The 14,363-nt window shown below is 42.8% G+C and overlaps 1 protein-coding gene across 1 annotated transcript; it reads right to left on the bottom strand.

Moving 5' to 3' along the window:
• Nucleotides 1-5,660: 5,660 nt before the first annotated feature.
• Nucleotides 5,661-13,970, bottom strand: LOC106648333 (non-lysosomal glucosylceramidase). The gene is made up of 14 exons (XM_014365126.1): nt 13,886-13,970; nt 13,032-13,418; nt 12,703-12,791; nt 11,367-11,547; nt 10,773-11,062; nt 9,812-10,057; nt 9,340-9,721; nt 8,294-8,538; nt 8,062-8,216; nt 7,886-7,989; nt 7,092-7,234; nt 6,872-6,978; nt 6,614-6,805; nt 5,661-6,530 (listed from the first exon to the last, which is right to left on the bottom strand). Exons 2-14 carry the CDS (start codon nt 13,376-13,378, stop codon nt 6,306-6,308), a joined length of 2,706 nt encoding a protein of 901 aa, XP_014220612.1. The 5' UTR covers nt 13,379-13,418; nt 13,886-13,970; the 3' UTR covers nt 5,661-6,305.
• Between the last annotated feature and the right edge of the window lie 393 nt (nt 13,971-14,363).

The following is a 14,363-nucleotide window of genomic DNA, read 5'->3' on the forward strand; positions in this document are numbered from 1 at the left end:
AGAATAAATTTTTTCATTCGAAAGTTACTGCTAACGGAAAAATTACCCCACATTTACGCGAATAATACTTTTTTAAGCGAACGATATAGGTGCATTGAAATAAACATAAAAAAGTTTCAAAAATGCCATATAAGTTTTGACTGGAAAAAAAGAGAGGAGCAACACACATACACAGTGCCGCGTACACATCAGGAAAACTTTTGTACTGCACTGTGTTCCATAAGAGAGAAAACACAAAAAGTTTGAAAAATCGCCGTCGAAAAAAAGCTCACTAAGCCGAAAGGATAGTTAAGCAGCAGCAGCCAACGGCAGCTGCAGCAGTTTTTCGTTCCCTCTCTTTTTCTCTATACGTAGGGAAGCAGAGAAAGAATAGAAAAAGGACAAGTGAGTTGGCGGTGGCGCGATGTGTGTAAGTGAAATGCTCCCTGGTTCTACAAGGGAGCGAGGTAAAAATTCCAGGAATCAATCATGGCCCCGCAATGTAACGAGGAAAAACATTATAAAGAAGCCACGATGCATCCTTTCGGCGCAAAAGAAAAGCCCAGTTCCATCGGGTACCCTTCATTCTCTTGCGCAGAGAAGGAGCTATCAATGGGTTTAATGGGGCATGTATCTTTCTTTTCTCTTTCTCTATGGACCACACAGCAGACAAGGCGTGTGGTGAAATTATCACAGCAGTCGACTTTCAAGGCAATCCCTTACTTCTGCTGCTGCTTTTAGTTTCCAAATTCTATTCTTGATCGAGAGGGACGAAGAATAGGAAAAAAGTGAAGTGATGAGAGGGCAGAAATGGACGAGCATTAGGTGAAAGCTCAAAGATAAATTAGTTGCGATTTAATGTAGTGTAAGCTCTAATGATTCTGCGATGCATAATGGTCCTGTTCGATGGATAATGATGTTTACAGCTTATTCAGAGTTAGTTGATACCCGAGCCTAATTATATCTGGGGATTATTTGAATTTTATCAATAGACTCGAAAAACATAGCGAGATTCTCAAAAGCACGAAGCAATAGCGAAAATAAAGCTCTGATACCTGATGCCATCCATCACTCATAAGTTTCTGACCGTGCCGCAATTCATCATTTTGGCTGAAGCAAACTCTCCATTGCATTTCGATTGAGTCTGATCCCACAGTGGAGATGTATAAAATGATGCTAGCATGGCATACAGTCGGACGTCTCGGAACTCGTATGTCTGGAATTCAAATTCTAGACAGAACTTCCGAAGAAGATTGAAAGTTGCTTTATCTTGCGATATTTATTACCTATCTTGTTTTGAGCCGCATTCCTAATTTAACCGCATCAAGTTGAACAACGAGCAACGCCGAATCGATAAACATTTCTGTTTTTTTTTCGGAAAAAAGTTCAAGACGACGTTTTCTTTTACGTAAAAAATACCGCGTTGATGAAATAGGTTTGAAAAATTGGCGCTACCTGCTGTTGCTGCATCGCAACGGCGTTGCGCCTGCAATGTACAGTCGACGCACGATTTCCAATAACCGGAAAGGGAATACAGCTGAAAGCGAGTGCATTCCATTAGGAAACCCTCCCTTGGTTTTCGACGTATTTTTTTTCCTTTCTTTCTCTTTTTTTTCTCGCTCTCTCTTTTTTTTGCAAAACGCCTTTGTCGTCTATACATGATGTCGTTTTTCGAGCGTGACTTTCTTATATGAGCTGTATACCGTGTGAACTCGTTTTTCTCTCTCTCTCTCTCTCTCTCTCTCTCTCCCTTCATGTTTTGTTTACCCTCTTTGGTCGTTTTCTGCAAGTGCCCTAGCCTGTGCACGATGTCTATAAAGATCGAGAAATAGTTTCGAAATTTACAAGCTGACGCTAAATTGCGCGTCAGCCAGGCTAGGATGAAAATTGAATTTCTTCGATAGATACGCTCCACGTATGTATATAGCGTCGTTGCATGAAAAATCGATATTGTTATTTTATTGCAGGCTGATCGTCCAACATTTTATTTTATCGAATTCGAAGGATAGAATAACTAGAAAAATTAATAAACTTATCCTTTAAACCCGCAATTTTTATAAAATAATCTATCTACCAAAGTTGAATAAAGTATATTATAAGATCACCCGTGAAGTACTTGTAGGAAAGCTACGGTTTCGAAAGAAATAAATAAATCATTATATTCTGGATGCCCTCTGAATTATCTTCGACAACTTGGAGTTACTTGAGCTGAAAAGAGCGAGCTTCAAGTAGAAAATCCATAATTTAGTCAGAAGTTAATGATGTTGATTAAAGAACCGAATTTCTACCATAAATATTGATGAACATAGCTCTGATGAATAAGGATAAAGATGAAGTCATGTCTAGGATTTTACGCAGGTTACAAGCCAAAGGAAGATAAAAAAAAATCGAAGTACTGGGAATAGGAAAATTATTGGTTGCTCTAGCCCTCGAACTACCTTAGAGAGATATATATCGTCGGAAAAATTGATGCTGGACTTTAAAACGCGAAATATAGCTGGATTGCAGCCTCTTATTCGCAAGCTTTTTGCTCTCTTTCTTCCCCTTTCTCTCTCGCTCTCTTTGAAGCATAAGAAGAAGCAGAAGAAGAAAGAGCAAGAGAGGAAAGAATAAAGTTTATTGATCGGATGTCCGTGCAGTGCGCGCTCGGTCCGTTATATATACACGAGTGCAGGCGAGAGTAAGAGAGAGAGAGAGAGAGAGAGAACGAGAACGAGAGAAAGGAAAAAGAAAAAAGAGAGTGCACACTAGTATATAAACTTATTTCCTAATGTTGTCTATAAGTGTGCGCAGGTGTGCGAGTGTGTGACTGAAAGAAAACGGCCGCAGAAAGAGAACAAAATACAGAGGAGCTCCTTTTTTTGCGCTCCATTGTGTACAGGCTCGCTCCACGCGCACCGATGAGAGCAAGTTCATTATGTTCTTTTGGAATTGTTCGACTAAGATAGCCGGGCTTATATCTCTGCGAGTGTGCGGCGCGAGTAGTGAGCAGCGAGGAGGGGCTGGGGAGGGTGCAGGCTATCGCCAGCTCTTGATCACTCGTTTACCTTCGCCCCAAAGTAAGAATCGCCTCGATTCGTGGCTACGGCGATGAATAAACTCGCAGAGCCGCGAGAGAGGCTCGATTAAAAATTTTTTCAGCCAATTAAATTAATGGCTTTTTTGTTCTTCAAGTAGTTTTCTTTTTTTTTTCTTTTTTATATGAGTTTGGAAAAATACGTGGGGTCACGCAAGCAACTATTATGCACTCATTCGTGCGCGTATAAATAAACGGCCAGAGTGTATTTTTTTTATTTCGTGCCCATCGGTTAAAAATTGAATGTATCTATATTTGCGGAAAGTCGCGATATTTCCCGGCAATAAAGATAACTACCGATAGGCTCGCGTGGAGAGTCGCACATAAAAATGTAACAAAAACATCCAATTTCTCTCTGCCTCTCTACCTCCCTTTTTCGAACCTGTGGGATAACCTTTGCCTATATGTGCCGATATACCTCCCTCCTCCCCCCGCAGTCCTCACGCACACATGGGGCAGCAGTAAAAAAGTCGCGTAGATCGACCAGATTGTCTCTCTCTCTCTCTACCGGTAGCGACTCTATAATATGCAACTTGCGCCATAAAAGTTGCAGCGCTGTCCATATGCAGGCAGTGCAGCGAAAAATGAAAACTGAAATTGCTCGCGGCGTGAATATTGCGTCTGCGCGCCCGCACACATGTCCACGTTATATATATCTGTAGCGAGCAATTTTATACGCGCGCAAAGGATCGTACGTATACGTATATATAGCCACGTGTACATTATTTTCGCGTCACTTTGCGCCCGTGGCCAGACCATCCGCAGTTGAACAACGAGGGATCGTTTGCAGGAGAATTAAAAATGTAATGAAAAATAATCACGATTGGACTCGCGTGGCCTCACGTACTTACGCAGGGCGTATCTATGCACGAGGGCCGCGCAGTAATGTGAATAATAGTGTTGCTGCACATTGTAGCGCGTTTGCACACCATTATGATTTATTTTAGAAAATATCTAGGCGGCTTCGGTATGACGAGAAAATATGGCTATCTCGTGCGCGAGCAACGTTAAATTGGAAAGAATTATTCGTATTTTCAAAAATACAACGCACGCTTCGATCAACATTTTGGAAAATATTTCTCGCGCACACATGGACGTGGAACGTCGGCTCGAAAATATTTGAATAATTTCATTAAATTCTTCATTTTTTTCTTTTTCTTTTTGTTTTATTATGAAAAACAATAATTTTCTCTCTGACGCAGAGAAGCTCGAAGAAATTTACCGCATTCAAGTGAAATTATTCTTTAAAAGAAACAGGCATGAGGCGCACAATAAAGATGAAAAAGAATTGTTTGCTCGAAGAAAGCTCTCATTTCGCGCTCGGTTGAATTACTCTCGCTCCCCGAGATGGATCTTCGTGTTTCCGCTCCGAAATGTGCGAGTCTAAACTTATCGCGGAATGAAGATATTTATGCATTTGCATGGGATGTTTCATCAGCGACTGCTGCGCATGTACGCATAGCATTTTCGGTCCCAGCACTTTAATCTTTTTACTTGCTCATAACGTCGAAGAAAGGATTCTTGTCCGATAAATCGCATTATCATCTTTCCTCTCGAGTCACCTTTTAGGAAATTAAACGGAAAGTTTTTCAGCCCTTTTGTGTGTTGCTGACGTTCGCGATTAACATTTTTTTCTTATAGGTGCACATGCGATACATGAAATACAGCCAAAGATTTTGGGTTGCAAATAATAATAAATCGTTTACATCAGTGCATGTTGTCGTCTTCTTTAGCCGAAAGCTCGTTTAGAAATTCTGAAGCATAACTAAGTTTCGCTTGATAACTTCGACCAACTTAATCGGATATAGGCTCCTTGCCTATGCAACGTAGGAGGGGATAGACTACCACATCGTAATTACATCGATCGTCGCAACCGAGTGAACCCCGAAAAATATCGAATAAATTAAAAATATTTACCGTACCAGCGAAAATATTTGCTGCGTCGTGCATACCCCCGAAATTTTATTTTGAATAAATCGAATGATGGAAATATTTATTGGAAAGCGCAACGTAGCGAAGCTTGCGCTTTACGTGTTCTTCTATTAATGTACACGTATAAAATCATCGAAAATACACGCACTCGCGCCTGCAATATATTTGTCGACGTTTGGAAAAAAGGGAAGAAATAAAACATGGAAATGAGAACGAGCGGGGGCGGGCGGGCGGACGGCTGGTAGGCTATGTGTACACTATAAAGCATGCATCGGGTACGATGATTATTGACAAGAAAATGATGCGTGCACGTACGTACGTACGCGCGGAATAAAATAAATCAGCCAGAGGCACGATTTGCGTTTCTATCCAAGCGTAAATTATATATATGTGTATGTAGCAAGTCTGTCTGAGCGATATCCAAAAGTACACACGGAAAACGTCCAATCGAGCGAAAAAAAACGTTTCGTCTGTGTACATGTATTCAATTCGCCCGTATACACATAGATATTATCGTAGGTTCACATTTGTATAATTTAACTTTCATTCAATAGAAACTAGAAAGAGAACTAGAGAGAGAGAAAGAGACAGGCGGACCGATAAAGGGTGGGAATTTTCCGAGTTTAATGCTTAAATTGCTTTAACAACTACATGAACAGGGCATACAGCAACATTTTTTATTTGTAATAAAAGCGTTTATTAAATAAAATAATGTACAACTAGTTCGAAATTTGAACACATCGGGATGCAATGAGAGAAATAAAAATATACATGTTCACACAGTCGTCTAACGTGTTAATATAATATGGAAACATCGAACTGTGTAAGCCGTACGTGCATGTATTCGTACGAAATCCATATCATATTTGGAATGTACGCATATAATACAAAATTCAACCGTGGCCTACATTTGGATTTGCTGCTGCATCGATACTATAAAATCGATTTCGAATGAAATCATTGAATTTTCTCGCTGCACGAGTTTTACATTTTGTACTTCATATTTGTAAGTACATACCTGTATTTGTACTTTTCGAACGTATTTCGCACTGCACACGTAAAGCAAGGCGAATATGTGCAAAACATGCTTGTGCGCGCATTTCCCATTTTTTCTTTTTATTTTCATGCAGATATGATATTCGCTATATCTTAAAAATTAATCCGTAAAAGATTTGACTTGCGAGTTTAAGAAATAGAATAAAAAAAAAATTTGACTAGTCTTTGACAATAGAAAAGTTGAAGATATTTTTGTGAGCGTGTATTCTTGCTTCATAAGTCAAGTTAAAAAGAGCGAAGCGCGAAAGTTTTCCCAATTCAATTATTCGGGCTGTTGTGTTTTTTTCTTCATCTCTTTTTCCAGCATTTTCTTTCTGTTATTCCAAGCGTGCTGCATTGCCCAGATCGAAAGTGGTCGCATGTAACCAATTGAACGGTAAACATTATTTTCGGCCAAAGCCTCAGGGGTCTCGAAGCCCAGGCCTATTTTTTCATACACCGTCGTGTACACGCCCTCGGCCACCTTGAAAGCTTCGCTAACCATATTCTGAATAAAATTAAGATTATTACATACGCTGTGTTAACTCGATTCTTTTCTACGTGTGCAAATGTGAAAATGTAGGAAATCACCTCGTGTATCATGAGAGCGGCGAGGGAGTAAGCGACTCCGGTCCACATTTCCTCGCTTTGAACGCAAGAACGATCGACTCCGCCATTCGGCATGAAGCCGTTGACTGCGCCCCGAGTGCCTTTTTTGTACTTCATGACGTTGTAGTTGTAAATCTTGAGCAGCGAGCAGTGAACATTGAGCTTAGGAAAGACCTGCGAAACAAATATTTTTAATGTAATCCGATGAGTGCAACGACGAGGTTCCGTTGAGAAGCCTACCTCGTATTCGAAGCCGCAAGCTCTCAAAAGCCAATGGCCGCACAGCTGATCGCTCATTATGGTTTCTCGATGCGATCCTTTGCTGCAGTCGAAATTGTAATACAGACCTAGGAAATTAGCAGAGGAGGGCGAAAAATTAAGTAAATTATTCTAGCGAGAGTCCGCGGAGCGGATGTGCATTAGCGAGAGAAAGGATAGAAACGAAGCAACAGACACCCACCGTTCCAGAGCTTGGCATGAAAAGCTGGCGCGGCTCGATCGAGTATGTCCTTGTACCTCGCCTCCTTGGTGCCTTCCCCAAGGAGTTGGGCCATTTTTACACAGCATTGAAGCGCAGCCAGCCATAAACCGCCGCAGTATGCACTGAATGAGAATCCAGGGAATTAAAAGCTTTACATACACGTATAGATATACATAGTGGAGTCGAAGAAGAAGAAGAAGAAGAAGAAGAGGCCGCGGATACGAGGGTGGAGGTGGCAGAGGAGGAATGCGACTTCATTATTACCGCGAACGTGCGAAGACTTTGCCAACACCCGCAGAGCTTGCGGCGCAGCGTAGCGTGTACGTAGGTGCGCGAAAATTTAATATATAGATGAGACGAATTCCCATGGAGTGCAACGCCTTTCCACATTGTACGACTCCGACAGCGCTCCGACACCCCCATGTACAATCATTACCGTAAATTGTGTGTGGGTGCACGCGCGTACGTCGCTGATCGCGCCCATGCAACATCGATTAAATTAATCTAAGATTTAATGAAGCTCGTGTATATTGGCTCAAGCTTTTTAATTAAATGCGTACAGCAGGAGTCGAACAGCAATGAAATCCCAATGGGTGTCGATTTTTTTTTCTCATCCCGTGGGATAACTCTTGCTTATTTTCTCATTTCCAATGATGCCACGTTCGCGAATGTGCTCATTGTTTTATAAGCCAGAGACACGCGAGAATATTATATTTTCGCCATCGCGAATCTGTCTTTGACGAGATAATAAGATAAAAATTTCGTATTCATACCTCACGCCAGTCATCTGCCAGCAGTCGTAGGTCTGATCAGGAAATCCGGCGTGTTGTATGAGACCGTCTTCTTCCACGTCGAACGTCATGCAGTGTTCCATTACCTGCGAGAAAAAGTAATTGAGTGGGTAAGATGTGCTTTTCTGCGGATAAAAAAAATGTTTATAGTAACGCACTTGTTCGATGGCTTCCCAAAATTCACGCAGCTGATCCAAATTTTTATTAAAATGATAGAGCCTGTAGCAACCCAAGACAAATTTGGGGTTCAAGTCTCTCCAGTTGGAAATGTCGTGAACGTTGTAAGCGTTTATCAACTCGAACGGCTCCTCGGCTGTTTTAAAGAAAAAGGTAAAGCGATGCGGTCGAGCGTCGATCGATTCGAAAGAAGTATAAACGGGTGGCACTTACCGGGATCGCCGATATCGTGGGGCACCGCACCCTTCACCTTCCGGGGGCACTTGACGCCGTTGATCAGCTGCTTGAACGTCGCCTTGTTCTCTTTGAAAATGCAGTCGCGAAACTCGTACTGGATGCTCGCCTCGAGCTCCGGCCACAGCTGAGCCAAGGCGAAAGCCGCGTAAAAGTGCACGTCGTAAGTGTTGTACATGCGATACTCGTGGCCCTCGAGATACGCGAAACGCCCGTACTTGGATCTGCGAAAGACGACGAAAAACGACCATGTTACTTTTTTCTTTCTCTCTCCAGGATTTGCCGAATCGCGTTTAAGTAGCTGTATGCAAATACGAGAAAGAGAGAGAGAGAGAGAGAGAGCGAGAGAATATACAGCAGTGCAATTGGTTATTATTTGCATTGCAAATGAAACGCAGCTACTGTACCTAGCTAGGCTGCCACTGCTGTATGGGAAAAACGAGCTTTTTCGCATAATAATTGCGAATTGGATCTCTGGCTGGCTGCGAGCGTAGTATACCCGAGAACTCTAGATAGGGGGTAGCTAGCACAAAGCTCGGCCGGCGAAATAATTGGATTACAGGTCGAATTTTCAATGTGTGTGCGCGCGCGTTCTGCGTTATTATGTGTATAGCTACGAATACACACGCACACACACACACACACACGCACGTATGCACGTATGAATCGAGCGGAAAATTAAAAGCGTAAAACTCGAAACAATTTCAAACTCGCTCTTTTTGCCTCTCGCTCGGCCGTACGTATAATCATATACACGAATTATAAGTCTGCGCGTGTAGCGTGCGTCTGTGTGTGCTTGCGATATTTTTTGATTCAATATTTTCTGTGTGATTCGAATGAGTTAATAAAACGCGAGAACATGAATCAAGCGTTAACGATGCCCGACGGTGCGCGTAAAATATCATTCAACGTGGATCAATGTTTGCGCGCTCTCAGTTCCTCGGTTAGACATTAGCATTTTTATTCTATTTGCAAGGAACAAGCTGAATAATTTCTGTTTTTGTTGTGTAAGTTGGTTCATTTACCTTGGATCGGTCTCGGGGAATTGTTTGGGTTCGGGTTTCAACCAGATAGTTCCACCGTCGACCACGTAGTAGAGCTCGTTGAACAATGCACTCTTGTACCATTTGGGCAGTTGCGGATCGTCGAGCACCTCGCTTTGCCAGCTGCTGATGGTCTCTTCCCAGCGTTTGTAATTCATCAAGGCGTAGCCGCTGATCGTCACCGCAGCTTTTTCCGACCCCTCCTCGTTCGAATTGAAAAATTGAGTATAATATCTTTCGTGGGTAACTTGCTTATTGTAAAATTGTATCTTTGGCATGTCCCAAACCAGACAGAACTCCAATTGGGCGACGTCGTGGGCTTTGGCAAGAACTTGAGCGCCCACGGCTACCGCGACTGGTTTTTCTGAAAAATTGCCCCAAAAGTCATTCCGCGTACCGTTTTTCGTGCGCAACATCGTATCGCAAATTCGTAATTATCATCAAGTACACTCACTGGTTTTTTCCGAGACGGCGTTGTCGTCGTGGTTGTCGTCCTCGAGTCTTCCCTCGTTCTGCAGGTCGTCCCAGATCTTGCAGCCACTGGAAATGGGATCGAATTTGAGATGCCTACCGAGGTGAACGTCGCTACCGTTGGCACGCGAGCTTATCGCGTATGTGCAGGGCATATCGTGAATTTCTTGATGTATTAGGCATCCTCGGGCTTGGTTCTTGGCTTGGAAAAATTCCGTCCATTTTTCACCTATATATGGAGAAGGAAAAGGAGAGGCTGTATGTATAAAACGTGACAGCGTGTATAGTGCAGCGCGGATCCGATCAGCCGAGCACGTCGTTATATTCCTTCGTCTCTCTTTCTCGCCTCGCGTTGTTTTATCGTATTACCAGACGGCGCACGAAATGCGCTCCTCGATGACGAACACGTAGTGCCGCACACGTCACATTCGTGACAAGGTTTACTGCATAGTACATGTTTACCTGCGTCGTTGTCTTACGCGTAATAATCTTTACGCGCATATTAGATGAACGTGTCGAGCTTCTAACTTACTTTTTAAATAATATATCTACGCGTAGCCGAGATATCGATAAAGTCATAAAATATTTCAAGATATTTCCGCGTTTAGGATGCCAAGGCTAAAGCATGTATATTTTCATGCAGGATTTTTGCCATTTTTGTGAAACACGTTTCTGAAAAGATACGTAAAAGTACGTAAAATCCGCGTAACAGTATAGAACGACACAACAAAATCTTTTATGCTGTTCTAAGAGATATTTTTCATGAAAATCATAGAAACCCTCGACACTGTATGTACATCTTTACCGAGTTATCATGTTAATGGAAAAAAAACGTTCTAATGCGACACTCGAGTCATTATCCTCAAATTTATTTAATAAAAGCCTAGGAAAGCCGATTAAGTCTTTGGAAAATAAAATAAAAAAATTACATGGCTAAAACGAACCTTTTGAGTCGTCTTTGCTGCCGCATCCGCTCTGGAAGGTAAAGGTAATGGCCACCTTGTAGTCGTTGTTCGTGTCGTTGATCACGTCCCAGACGAAAACGGCGCATGGCAGGGAACTGTCGCGATACTCGCCCGGCATTACCGGCGACACTTGACGGCAGATCAAGCCTAATCCTTCCAACTTTTTATCCTCGAATGTGTAGTAAGTCCAGGCGCGAGGAAACAGGCCGGTGTATTCGGCCCGGCTGCCGTCGTAACCCCATTTCCACGATTTCAAATTCTGCGGATTTCTGCGGAAAATTTTCGTCCCTTTTTATACAAAGTTTGCCGTGTGGGTACCCTTTGAAATGATCCGCGAGTCAAAGGGGCAGTTGCGCGTAACATGCTGATCAAATATTTCCCAGGCCAAATGCCGAGCACGAGGCTCTATAATATCCTAATTCTCTTTGTCATTTGCACGTCTGCGCGCGCCATTGAGAGCGACGCGCAGAGAGAATGGATAATTGAGGCGCGCGAGCGAGCAAGTGATTCTTTTGAAAAATGAATTAATAATCGTGGCGCGTGTCGGTGTTTTTTTTTATGTTCCACACTTACTTGTTAGTCGACAAGACTTGATTGTAAACGACCTTGCCCGAGGCATCGCTGATCGTTACGATAAACTGATTGGCCGGCATGACCGTGTAATTGTAAATTCCGGGCTGTATGGAGTAGCGACAGAACTCGCCTTTGAATCCACGGCCGATGCTGCCACCTCCGATGCCACCGATCGGTACGCCTGTGGGATAGACAAAATTAAACCCATTGAGCTTGATTAATCCAATCGACGAATAGCGACGACATGGTTTTTCGCGTCAAGCTGGGCCGCCCCTTTTATTAGTCGCACACGCTGCGCGAAACGACGAGGCGTTTCAATGAGAAAAAAGCCCAGCCTGACGGCCTTCTACCCCTCGTATACACGTACATTGCTAGCGAAAACTCCTAATCCCAAGAAGTCGTAATCCAAATGTACGTATCCGTTGGTAACGACTTCATTTCGGAAATTCGGATGTTTATAAAAATGTGCGCGCCTCGAGTGTGCGTCCATATATGAACCCATACGAATGCAGCTGACAAGCGAGAGAACGAGGAAAGCACAAAGGCACTAGTGACGCGGATACTTTTAAAGCATGGAATTTACAAGCTTTGGCTCGTTGATTTTGCACGGGCAGCAAAATGACCATCGAGCAGAAGCGAGAGCAACGAGAGGATGACGGTAGCGCAAATACTCCGCGAATTTTGCTCGGCATATACGCGCGATATAATAAAAAAAAAATATGTTCTCTATAGCGGCCAGCTGGTCGTGCAAGCTAAAAGCTCTGTATGGATTCGCGCAAAAACGTGCAAAGCAATAGCTGCCGCCGCCGCCGCCGTATCGGTGTAAATTACGCGACTCGAATATGTAGCGCCGTGTAGCGAGGACTACTGCAGGTGCAGCCAGTTAATACTTGGGGCAGCGAGCATCGATAAGCTGCGGAATTTATCGAAAATTTTACTGCACTGCGCCGGCCACTTATACGCGTATGAGAAGCGATCCCAACGCGACGCGCTCTCGCAATCGAAGGCGAATTAGGCGCCCGAGCTTCGCGCGAGGGACTCAAATCGAATTATTACGAATATTTTGAAAAATTCATTTCCAGCGACCGAGTACACTTGTACGGAATAGAGCGAATTCGGCGAGTGTGTTGTTAAATTTAGCCCGGTGTCAATTCGAGTAGTTTTGCCCGTTCTAATAGACTAATTGACTAATAAATTTAACATGCAATAATGAGTTATAACAACCTCGTGGAGCTCGAGCATGTAATATAACACAGATGAAAAATGAGATTGTACTATTTGGAGCGTGTTTACATTGAGATATAAACGTGTTTATTTATTTATTTATCATAAGTACCGTAAATTTGTTGGCCATGCTGCACGGTCATATAGTCCATAATAACCGGACGATTTTTTCGCTTCATGCTCTGATAGTACCAAAGATATCTGTCAATAAATTGAATGAAATAATCGTATTAATAAATAAGATAAGTTCTCGTATACTCAAGAAAAAAATTTTTTCGAAAAAATTGCAAGTTCTTATCTCGCGAACAATTTACTGAGAAATAAATACAGTCACTGTGACTTTGGATGCGAATAATGTTATGAATTTATTTAGCTTAAATATTTATTCGTCCTAACAAAGTAGATTCTGCATTAGTTTTACTAGAAAATTCAAGAAGTTACCTCCAAAATAGCGGCAGCATGTGGACGGTTTGCATAAAGCTCGGCCTCATATTTTGCGACCACTTCTCGGGAAACTCGTGATTGAGCTTCACCTTGAAGCCATACTTTGGTATCATGGTATCTATTTTACTTTCCTTTGTTTCACTCTCCATTTCTTTATTCTCCATTTCTTGATTCTCCACTTCTTTACTCTCTACTTCTTTACTCTCTACTTCTTTACTATCCACTTCTTTACTCTCCACCTCATTACTCTCCACCTCTTTACTCTCCACCTCTTTACTCTCCACATCTTTACTCTCCACCTCTTTACTCTCCATTTCTTTATTCTCCATTTTTTCACTCTCCATTGTTCAGTCAGTCGTTAAATTAATCTATTATCACAGGTTTCTGAAACAAAAATGTATCGATATTTTTCGATTGTCGGTTGCCGGTGAGACGTCACGAGCAACTTCCAAACGACTGAAGAAAACGATCGTTACAGATTTCAAAATTCTATGAGATTATATAGTTGTAAGCACAAGAGAATCGAGCATAATAATAGTAAACATGAATCGATTCGTTCATGAATACTTAAGATCGCCAGTGAAGAGACTCAATAACGAAAGAAAAACAATAACAGAGGAGCAGACGATGCTCACGCACACAGGCGCTCAACGGCGCAAGCTGTACACACAAACACTCGAAGCTCCGACCTGTATGTAGAGTCGAAAATCAGCCAAACCAGCGGCTGATATCTCCGCAAACTCGACGACTTTATTGACAAAATTAATTTCTCGAGACAGAGTTTAATTAGCCGCTGTCGACTCTATACTCGTCTTCTTTGTACTGTCATAACTAGCGATATATAGACTAACCTGCAGTGCCAAAAATAGCAGACGCACGACAACATCGAGGCTCGCACACGGTCAGAATTCCATCTCCCTTAGAATTGCAAAGCGCTTCGAGTACAAGTGTACGGACCTGTGGAACACAAGTACGCACGATGCATCGTACTTGATGTATCGCGACTTGTCGTCGTCGTCGTCGTCGTCATTGTTGTTATCGCGCAACAACAATCGCAGCGCACACCGCCACCGCAATCACCGTGCGGCTCACGAGGTTATGTTTACGTAGCATCGAAAGCTGCCACTGACTCGCGAGACCGCACGAGCGTATTTGCATGCTTGCTGCAGCTATACCTATAAACGCGTAGCTGCATGCTCTACACACAAACACGTAGCCGCCAAGTGTTTGAATAAAGCGACGCATTTTGCCAGCTGTGAGGCGGCCCGCTGCAAGCGCGACATACAAGGCCTGCCTGCATACTGAGAATATGCACACGCAGCTACGACG

The sequence above is a fragment of the Trichogramma pretiosum genome, unplaced genomic scaffold, assembly GCF_000599845.2.
Source record: "Trichogramma pretiosum strain Unisexual culture from Peru unplaced genomic scaffold, Tpre_2.0 scaffold24, whole genome shotgun sequence".
NCBI classification, from domain to species: Eukaryota; Metazoa; Arthropoda; class Insecta; order Hymenoptera; family Trichogrammatidae; genus Trichogramma; species Trichogramma pretiosum.

What these genes read in the sequence shown, in the direction of transcription:
- LOC106648333 (XM_014365126.1), bottom strand. Translation starts at nt 13,378, where the DNA reads ATGGAGAGTGAAAAAATGGAGAATAAAGAAATGGAGAGTAAAGAGGTG. An exon ending in TTCCCCGAGACCGATCCAAG is followed by an intron (nt 8,539 to 9,339) that starts GTAAATGAACCA and finishes CGTCTTTCGCAG; the next exon opens with ATCCAAGTACGGGCGTTTCG. An exon ending in CCACGATATCGGCGATCCCG is followed by an intron (nt 8,217 to 8,293) that starts GTAAGTGCCACC and finishes TCTTTAAAACAG; the next exon opens with CCGAGGAGCCGTTCGAGTTG.